Genomic DNA, 10,395 nt, shown 5'->3' with positions numbered 1-10,395 from the left:
AGGTCAACCGCCGAGAGTTTCTTCATATCCAAAGCTGTCATTACCTGGGTTATTTATCACAGTCTGGTCTCCCTCTCCAAGCGTGCTATACAGGTGTGAAATTGTGAAGAGTTTATCTGTGCTTCCTTGTTTCTTTTCTGCTTACTCAGACCATTGCAGCATGTCAGGTGCAGCCCAGAGCTTTCAGGTAACCCCGTTCTGTAGCATGGATCTGTGCTTGGTTTGTCTACCTAGCACTTAATAGATTCATCTGGTGAGCGAGAGCTGGGCACAGATATCCCTGGCCTCACTTGGCCTTGCTGAACTTAACCTCATGATGTTCAACAAGGCCAAGTGCAAGGTCCTGCACCTGGGTTGGGGCAATATCTCCAATATCAATACAGGGGATGAATGGATTGAGAGCAGACCTGCAGAGAAGGACTTGGGGATACTGGTGGATGAAAAAATGAGCTGGCAATGTGCACTTACAGCCCAGAAAGTCAGTCGTATCCTGGGCTGCATCAAAAGAAGCATGGCCAGCTCATTGAGAGAGGTGATTCTGCCCCTCTAACTCCACTCTCGTGAGACCCCACCTGCAGTACTGCGTCCAGCTCTGCGGCCCCCAGTACAAGAAAGACACGGACCTGTTAGAGTGTGTCCAGAGGAGGCCCACAAAAATTATCTGAGGTCTGGAACACATCTCCTATGAAGAGAGGTTGAGATAGTTGGGATTGTTTAGCCTGGAGAAGAGAAGGCTCTGGGGAGACCTTATTGCGGCTTTTCAGTATATACAGGGGGCTTATGAGCAAGACAGAAAGACTTTCTAACAGGGTCTGTAGTGACAGGACAGGGGGCAACAGTTTTAAACTGAAAGAAGGTAGATTTAGACTGAATGTAGGGAAGAAATTTTTTACAAAGAGGGTGGTAAGACACTGGACCGGGTTTCCCAGAGAGGTTGTGGATGCCCCATCCCTGGACGTGTTCAAGGTCAGGTTGGACAGGGCTTTGAGGAACCTGATCTAGTGAAAGATGTCCCTGCCCAAGGCAGGGGGGTTGAACAAGGTGATCTTTGAAAGTCCCTTCCAACCCAAACCATTCTCTTACTCTATGATTCTCATGTATCTGAGCAACGGTTTTGGGCAGGCTTTGCCCCGTGACAGAAGCAGAAGCGTGGGGCTTCCTCAGGTGCTGGCACTGGGGCTCTGTTATGGGTTGGGACTGATTGCTGGCATGTTGCTTTCCCCATCACATGTTGTAGATGAATACAGTGCGGTTGTGAGGAGGAAGTGAGAAAGGGCATGCTGGATTTTGGCTTTCTAGGAAGTTCTATCTAGTGAAATACCATGAGACAGAGGGAGGTGGGAGGAAAACACAAGTTTGAGACATATACAAAGATCCCTTTCAATTGCCTGTTTTCTGACAGTTTGGCACCCAGGTACAGCCATCTGCCCTTTATGGAAGAGTTAAAATGAGAATGCGTGTACAGCCTGCCAGCACCTCCAGCTAACATCACCACTATGACCCGTCCAGCAGACAGAGGCTGAGCAGACCACACTGCATAAGGAGAGTAGTTCCAGCTCACCCATCTGCCTGCCAGGACATGCCACAAGAAACCAGCTGTTCATCTCCACCTTTCATCCTGTGAACCACAGGGATGCCTCTTCCTGTGCAAATAATTCCCACTCTCTTAGATTTCCAGTCAGCTCCTCCTACAAACCCAGTTCCTTCCTTGCTTAAACACAGGACTTGCCAAACACTTTTATACAGCTGGTGGCAGGGGGGATAAGAACACACAGAGCAGGGTATGGGGGAAGGAGGACAGATGGACGGATGGGTGGAGCAATGGCTATGGGTGTATGCGCAGACAAGGATGGATGGCTAGGTGGACTGAACTGTAGATAGGTTGGTAGAAATATCTCCAGCCTTTGTCCCTGCTTCAGAACAGCCACCAATGCGTAGAGGTCCTGCCTACAGGCTGGTATTACCCTCTGCTCTTCACAGGACACACGATAACAGCAGCTGACAACACAGGCAGCTTCGTGCGAAGCAAAGCCTGCCCCAGCTGCCTGCAGGTGGAAAGTCTTGTCTTTCAATGTGTGTTTCATCACATCTCAGAAGAGACATCTAGAGTCCAGTGGCAGAATTACATCCTTGAAATAATTTCTTTTCCCATGACCCTGAGGTGACGAGCAAGGTGTCCAGAGGGAAGGGAGGCTTAGGGTCAGCGAGAACAATCCCAGCCTAATTCCCAACTGCAAAGTTCTTCATTCTCGATCAAAAATATTAAAAAACACTTCACTGGCATTTACTTCAGCTCTTTTAACTAACTGATTAACTGATTGACTTAACGAATTCCTCCGAGTTGCTTTCTCACCTCTCCGTGCAGCAGGCGCAACCTGTGTCTCATTCAGTGTTTTAATCAGGCGCTGCCCACCCTGGCGTTCTGCTGCATTCCCCCCGGTGGGTTCCCGCTCCGCTGTGCAGCTCCTCGGGCTTCGTTCATTCCTCTGTTTCTCCTGCTTCCTTTCGGGCTGGTTTTCCACTACGTTTCTAAGCGGTTGCCCACCCCCCCCCGGAGCCACCTCCTCCTGCCGCCCGCCCTGTCCCCTGCACGCTGGCGCTGGAGGGGTTAATGCGCTGGGGCGCGCTGGCCCTTTAAGCGCCCCGGGGGGGGGGCGGCAGCTGCGCGGGATGGGAAGGCGCATGCCTAATCCACGCTGCTTGGCGCATGCGCACTCGGCCCAGCGATGCGGGTGCTGGTGGGTGAGTGTGGGGCCCGCCGGTGCCCGGGAGGTCGGTGCGCGGAGCCCGCTCGGCAGGCCGCGGCGGGGCACGTTGTCGCTCAGGGGCTCTGGTGCGGGTGGGTGGCTTCAGCCAGGCCGCTGCTAGGAGCGGGGTGGGCGCGGGAGGGAGCTAGTCCTGAGTGGGGGCCTCAGGGCGCCGCGGGGCGCTGCGTAGGGCAGGTGCATGCGGGGGCTCTGTGAGGGGGACATAGTTTTGGAAGTGGGGGAGGCGGGCCTGGATTGAGGGTGCTGCGGACAGAAGTTGGAGCCAGCTCCCCTCTCCTTTCCCCCCGGGGCTCGGGGGTAGGACGTGGTGCATGGTGCCCAGACACGGGGAGTGGAGGCCCTCAGGGCTGGGGTGCTGTGTGGGGGAGCTGGGCACTGGGAGCAGGGGGGTCTGGGCACGGAGTAATGTACCCCGGGAAGCTGACCATGGTAATGGGGACACCTGTGCAGGCCTTCGGATGCCAGTCCGGGTAGCAAATCTGTAATGACCTGTCTTTCTCCTAGGTGGTGGGACTGGCTTTGTGGGCAGAGCCCTGACCCAGTTGCTGCGGAGCCGTGGGCATGAAGTAACCCACGTTTCTCGACAAGGGGGCAAGGATCGGATCAGCTGGGTATGAGATGAGAGCAGTCACAGGAGGGAGAACATGTCAGGGCTGAGGAACAAGCGCGCTTGCCCTGGCCTATCATGGCATACAGGGAATCTGCAGTGGGGAATCTGGCTCCTGTGGATGTACTCTTGGGCTCCTGGGTGCTCCATGGGTCAAAGTCATTGGGATGGGTACTGCTGTAGCTCCAGGAGCAAAAGCTTTTGCTACTGCTGCTGCTGTAGCTTCCAAGGAGCAAAACTTTCTCCATTCATGCTTATGCTCCAGGCAGTGTCAGGAAGGAACTGGCTGGAGTTCTTAGGAGCCCACCCTGCTTGGTTGTTGGGAAGGCTTGAGCAGAGGGGAGGCTGGGTGTGTGATGTCTTTGTTACCCCTGCCTAGGAAAAGTTGTCCCACTCTGGACTGCCCCTGTGCGACGCCGTGGTGAACTTGGCTGGTGAAAATGTCCTCAACCCTTTCCGCAGGTAACTTGATCTCCCATAGTGCTGTTGGGACAAGGTGAAGGGAAGACAGCCCAGTGTTGTCAGAGAATGTGGAAGGGATCTGGGGAGGAAATAGGGTGTCCAGGAAGCACTTGGGTTACCTAACTGTTGACATCTGGGTCCTCAAGTATCCAAAACATTTCTACGGGCCTGTTAAGTTCTGGGAGAGCTTTGGAAGACAAGTTGCCTTCTGGATTGACAGTTGGAGGCCAGACAAAGTAGTTCCACATTTCCAGAATGACACTACGTTTAAATAATGCAAAATCAGAACCAAAGTTTGACTTCTATGAGAGTGTTTTTGGAAATGCCTCTGCCAGGCACTTGGGAAGAATTCACTGCACCCAGCTTTGGTGTCCAGCTCCTCTGCTGCCTTGGTCCTAAGGCAGTCCAAAACCCACAGCCTTTTGTGGGAAGTGGAGAGCCACCATCTCCCAAAGTCCCCATGCATTTAAGTAGTAATATCCCATGTCCTCCCCCTGCTCTGGGGTGGGGGGGAATTCATGTGACCTCTCCTGTGCTTGTGAGTGAGTGTCTGCTGGGGCCCCCCTTGGTGCAGTTGTTTCCTGGGATGTCCTTGTGGGGAGTATAATCAGTAGCTCTCCCTTTCCCAGATGGAGTGATGCCTTCTGCAGGGAAGTCATCAGCAGCCGGGTTGAGACCACCAGAACCTTGGCAAAAGCCATTGCTGATGCTGAACAGCCACCCCGTGCTTGGGTCCTCGTCACTGGCGTAGGTATTGGTTGGGCCCGGCCAAGGCATGACTCATGCTGACCTGGAGAGGTATACCTCCAGATAGAAACACACTTCTGGGGGGACACATGTCTTGCCTTGAAATGCCAGCTTTATTGCCATCAATGTCACTGTGTTTAGGCAAGCCTTGATCAGCTTTTTGGTACTGCTGGAGAGGAATTTGGGTCCCTATGCTTTCTCTTGGTGTCATTAGGACAGAACCTTTTCTCTGTTTTCCTGTGAAAGCCTTTAGGCATCCTGTAGAACCAGTTTGTCTAAGCAGGGCCTCAGCTGAATCCCCCTCCAGCTTTGCTTTTCTGCTTGCTACAGTCTTTAAAATTGCCACAGTTTAGCATCTGTGATGCCCAATTTTAGAGCAAGTGCCTTTCTATGCAGCCAGCTCAGTGTGTTGCTTGCTGGTATATTTGGTTCTTCGGGCTGGCAGCTCACCCTGAGTATTAGTGCATGCCGCTGAACTTGCAGAGCACATTGGTAGTTCAAAAACTTGCCAGCATTGCCATCAGAGAGACCCTGTGCTGTTCATATGAGGATGTCCCTGATGGAGCGATCGAGTTCTGGGCTCCTGGAGGCAGGGAAGAGGGTCCGTTTTGGGGGGTGGTGGCTGGTGTCATGATTCACCCTTGACCCCCTTTCTTCTGTTACACCCGCAGGCTATTACCGCCCTAGCCCCACAGTTGAGTATACTGAAGACAGTCCTGGGGGGGATTTTGACTTCTTCTCGCGCCTGGTGAGCTCCTGGGAGGCTGCAGCTCTCATCCCTGGGAGCCCAGCTCGTGGTGTTGTGGTGAGATCTGGTGAGATGGGGCATCATGCCTGTTGAGGGTGGCTCTGCTTTGGTGCTGGGGCAAGAGGGGGAAGAGGAGGGAAAAGGACATCAGGTCTTGTGCCTCTCCTTGTTGGGATGCTGTTCCAGTCCAGCCCGCTAAGGATTGTCTCCTGGTTGTAGGTCTGGGGCTGAAGGGGGGGCTTTTGTCCTTTGGGGGAGGGGTCCTGATCTCACTCTGTTCTCCCCACAGGGGTAGTGCTGGGCCGAGGTGGTGGTGCAGTCTCTCAAATGCTCTGGCCTTTCCGTCTGGGACTAGGAGGCCCCTTGGGCTCTGGGCTTCAGCCCTTCCCATGGATCCACATTCGGGACCTGGCAGGGATCGTGTGTCATGCCCTGGAGAGTGAGTGCCTGCAAGGCGTCCTCAACGGTGTCTCCCCGTCCTCCCATGCCACCTGCAACGGCACCTTTGCTCAGGAGCTCGCTGCAGCCCTGGGGCGCCCAGCCCTGCTGCCAGTGCCTGCCTGGGCTGTGCAGGCTGTCTTTGGGTCAGAGCGGGCCGTCATGCTGCTGGAGGGCCAGAGGGTGGTGCCAAAACACACCCTGGAGAGCGGCTACCATTTCATCTTCCCTGACCTGTCTGGAACTCTGAAGGACATTGTGGCTTGAGGGCTCCTCAGTTGGGCTGGGTTGGGCACTGTTTTTGTGAGCTCCCTGGCTCACATGCCTTCCCCTGGGTGAAAGAGGGTAGCCCTACCCCTTCTTGACACTTCCCCATCCCCATACAGAGAGGGTGAGCAATCTTTTCCCCTTCTGTCTCCCTTTGTGCATCCCCAGTTTAGGAGTCATCCCTCATTGCCATTTGCAGTCTCCGCATTACCTGCTTTTGGGGAAGGGCACAAGTGCCTCTAAGGATTGTAAGTGCTGAATCTGCCATCTTCCCTTTTCCACAGTGTCCATGTGAACTGCTTGCAGAGCAGCTAGGGGGTGTAACATCTCCTCCCCTGAGAGACAGTCGCAGCAGGAAAGAGGTGTTCAAGTGTTGTAATTCTCCTCCATTTTACTGGAAGTCCCTCTTCCTGTTTTCCCCATGTCTTTCCTCCATGGTCACATACAGACCTAGTTATGCTCTTCTGCTTTGCCTTTCTCAGTCTCATAGGGAATGGAGTTGTGGTTGTGGGAGAAGATCCATCTTGAGGGGGCACAAAGGGTGCTGGATACAGATGGCTTGGAGACTTTGCCATCTCCTTTCTTGTGCTGGCTCTGTGCTCATACCAAGTTACTGTGTCAGAACCTCCAGCTGAGTCTAGGCCCAAGCGTCACACCCCTCCAGGGTTGCATAATCCTGATGCTGTGGCGAGGATGAAGGAGAACACTGATTTGCCAGCCTGTAGGGACAAGGGTGGCAGTGGGAGTGTTGCCCCTGGACTGCTCTTGAGGCCTTGGGTAAGTGTCGACTGCATCTGAGCTTGTGCTGGGGAGAAACTGGGTGGTTCATCTTGGTGTGAGGTGGTGTGAGGTAGTGCAAGGCACTGCTTTAGTCTAAAGGGAGCACTTCAGCTAATGCCTTCATTGTAGTTATCTAATCCCAGACAGGGTGGTTTTCCCTTATTTGTCCCATGAGGTGGTACTTGTGTTCAGGGGGTTCCCACTGATTGGGCAGTGAGAATATCCAGGCTGCCTGGGCTGCCTTGGGAAGCAGTACCTCTTCTCTTGTGGAGAACATTGCAATTTCATCATCTCATACTGTAAGGAAATGTATCCACGTGCTTCCTTTAACCTATTTTCACATGCCAAAGTGGGTTGCGGGATGTGAAATCTACAGAGCAGCTAAGTTCATTATGACACTGCTTCTGGAGAAATATTCCTAGTGTGATGTAATTTTGGGCTAGAAAAATATATTAAAAAGCACTTCAGGCAGTTAAAAAGACCTGCTCCATTCCTGAAATAAGAAACCTTCCAGAACAAGAGTGGTCCACATATTTCTGGTTTATGCCAAGTTAATGTCGTCATAGTAGCTGAAGGGTCAGTCTTGGTGGAGTCTAGACTCCCCACTCACCTGCCTCTTTGCTCAGTCCGTACTGGAGACAGAATGGCAATCTACTGACTTCACGGGCAGGAAAATTAGACTAGGACTGTCTAGCCAGAACTAGAGATAGTCCTTGCAGTCAGTGTGAGCACAGCCAGGTGAGCTGGGACTTTGGGAGTAGCTGTGAAAGCAACATCGCCTGAGATAAATGTGGGTTGCTTGGATTGTGTCTGTGCTGCCTGTAAGTTAGGTGCAGATTCCTTCCTCTTCCCATGTACCTCAGTTTCTTGTCCTCAAGAGTGGGCTGACCTACTCTGAGTTACAGGCCCAGTTCATTGTGGGGCAATACAATGGGGACAATCAGCAGTGCTTCGTCTTTAGTTACTCCGGCTACCTTTTTAGAGCCTCAGACTTCAGTCTGCTTCCCAGATGTTGTGGGCTACAGCATCCTTCTGTCAGGCAAGCTGGCTGGCCAGCCCAATTGCGTTGTTTCTGTACCTGTATGTACCTTGATGATTGCAACAGCTTTGTGTTGTGATTGGAAATAAAGACAAGTATGGCTGGAGAAGCACTGGCAACCCGCAGCTCTTCTGAAAGAGGGTTGCATATCCCATGAAAGACAGCCACTAAGCAGAGTTCCCAGGCCTCGGCCTCGCTGGCTGGATGTGTAACTCATTCAGGATTTTGAAGGGTTACCTCTGCATGACGTTTGGCTTAAGCACATGTCACAGGTGAGCTTAAATGAGCTTCTGACACCTGAATCCCAGTATGTGATCTGAAAACACTGGCTGCTGGGTGCAATTGGGACTTTCCATCATGATAAATTCACAGACACACCATGCCCCTTTGTCTACTGTGGAGCCAGAAAATAGGGTGACAGCAAGCTGAGATCTAGATTGGATTTTGGACCAGTGTCTATTTTTGATGACCATAAGGAAACCCTGGCCTCCAGGCTGCAAGACTTTGTGATCCTAAGTAGAGGCCTTGTGCTATCTCAACGCTGGCACAGCCAGCCCTGTAGTGCTCAGTGCTAGCAGAGTGTTCCTGCAAGCATGTCTAAGCCACCTGCAGTGCCCTGGATGTGCTCTGAAGATTTACTCTGACTTGAGGCAAGTCTCTCTGTTCTTTTAGAGGTGAATGCTTATGATTGTTCAGACATGTCAAGAGCGGCTGCTGCCTCCAGCAGCCCTGGTCCAGGACCTTCCTACCTGGCCACTGGCCTCCCAGCCTGGAGCCCAGGTACCCAGGGTCTCTGCCCAAGCTGAGGGACACAGCTGCTGCTTTCCTGTTTGCAGGTTCAGTCAACCCTGAAGCTGAGCACCTATTAGGCATGTGTACACACACAGACAAATGACACATAGACAGATGACACTGACATGGCTGGTCACACAGACTGCCCCAGCCAAGATGCTGCTGTCAGCAGCACCCACACACGGGACCCATGTAACACAAGCACAGCCAGCCATGTCCCTGCCCACTCTGGGGCTGGCAGACTCAGATGACACCGTCAGGGTTCACAAGCACATGCACACTTACAAGTCCCTCAAACACCAGCATAACCCCTCTGTCCGTCCAGCACCCCTGCCTGGACCCAAGCCCTCTGACTCACCCCATGAGTCCCCTACTCGCTGGCTGGTCCAGTTTGATACACCAAACGTGCAGCACTCACACACTTGTCCCACAGGCACCCCACACTCAGAGGTATCCCTGGATACCAGCATGGACCCCCTGCCCACCTGATACCCCTGCCCAGACCCGGGGCCTCCTACTCAACGCTGGTCTAGCTTGAAGTGTGCTGGTGAATACACATGCACACCCCACGGACACCTGGTTTGTGAGAGATACAGACAGAGGGGTTGTGCCAGTGCTTGAGGGACCCACGAATGTCACATGCTTGTGAAGCCTGACAGTGTTGTGTGTGTACCTGCACCAATGACCTCCTGTCCCTGCCAGCCCCAGAAGAGGAGGGGATGTGGCTGGCTGTGCTTGTGTGTTACATTGGTCCTGTGTGTGGGTGCTGTTCACAGCAGTGCCTTGGCTATGGCAGTGTGACTGGCCATGTCAGTGTCATTTGTGTTTCTGTCTGTGTCCATGTTTGTGTCTCCGGGATAGGTTCTCGGCTTTGTTGCTGGTTGAACCTGCAAAGGGGAAAGTGGCAGCCACATCCCTTAGCCTGGGCAGAGACTCGAGTCTTCAGGTCCCCAGGCTGGACTCCAGCGGCTGGGCAGGAGGGTCCTGGGCCAGGGCTGCTGGAGGTGACGGCTGCTCCTGACATCCCTTAACAATGAGCTTCACTGATTAATCCCTCTTTCTGGGATTGATGAACAAGCTCTGCACAGAACCCATGAGACTGAGGGCTGTGACATACAGTGCAACACTGTGTGACCCTTCCTTGTTGAGAAATGGACAAGCCTCATTTCTGCAACGTCTCTGCTGTTAGAACCTATGCGTTTGTCCCCTTTCTGTGCCTGGTGAGTACTCCCGCCCATCATGCTCACAACCCAAAAAGATGCTGCAATTCATACCAATTGTTCTTGGGGTACCCAGCCCGCTGAGCTGGAAGACAGAGATGAGGAGCAGAATGAAACCCCCATAATCCAAGGGGAAATGGTTAGCTACCTGCTACACCACTTAGACACACACAGCTCTATGGGGCCAGATGGGATCCACTGAAGGGTACTGAGGGAGCAGTGGAACTGCTCACCAAGCTACTTTCAATCATTTATCAGCAGTTCTGGCTAACCAGGGAGGTCCCAGTTGACTGGAGGTTAGCAAATGTGACGCCCATCTATGAGAAGGGGTGGAAGGAGGATCCGAGGAACTACAGGCCTGTCAGTCCGCCCTCAATGCCAGGGAAGATTGTGGAGCAGATCATCTTGAGTGCCATCACACGGCATGTACAGGATAAGCAGGTGATCAGGCCCAGTCAGCATGGGTTTATGAAAGGCAGGTCCTGCTTGACTAACCTGGTGTCCTTCTATGACAAGATGACCTGCTT

The 10,395-nt window shown here is 53.1% G+C and overlaps 1 protein-coding gene across 4 annotated transcripts; it reads left to right on the top strand.

Annotated features, from left to right (window-relative positions):
- Positions 1–2,726: 2,726 nt before the first annotated feature.
- Positions 2,727–8,544, top strand: SDR39U1 (short chain dehydrogenase/reductase family 39U member 1). Of its 4 annotated transcripts, none has more exons than XM_050911704.1 (6): positions 2,727–2,742; positions 3,273–3,379; positions 4,092–4,102; positions 4,473–4,588; positions 5,256–5,399; positions 5,622–8,544. In XM_050911704.1, the coding sequence occupies exons 1-6, from the start codon at positions 2,727–2,729 to the stop codon at positions 6,035–6,037; spliced, it is 810 nt and encodes a 269-aa protein (XP_050767661.1). In that variant the 3' UTR covers positions 6,038–8,544. The 4 variants fall into 4 exon arrangements, with proteins under 4 accessions (XP_050767661.1, XP_050767660.1, XP_050767662.1 ...); XM_050911703.1 differs by lacking the exon at positions 4,092–4,102 and adding an exon at positions 3,755–3,837 and having other exon boundaries at positions 4,467–4,582; XM_050911705.1 differs by lacking the exon at positions 4,092–4,102 and adding an exon at positions 3,755–3,837 and having other exon boundaries at positions 4,467–4,588; positions 5,748–8,544.
- Positions 8,545–10,395: the final 1,851 nt, after the last annotated feature.

This window comes from Gymnogyps californianus, chromosome 28, assembly GCF_018139145.2.
Source record: "Gymnogyps californianus isolate 813 chromosome 28, ASM1813914v2, whole genome shotgun sequence".
In the NCBI taxonomy this organism is placed as follows: domain Eukaryota; kingdom Metazoa; phylum Chordata; class Aves; order Accipitriformes; family Cathartidae; genus Gymnogyps; species Gymnogyps californianus.
Note: the sequence above shows the minus strand (reverse complement) of the source record. Positions and strands in the feature narration are given on the sequence as shown.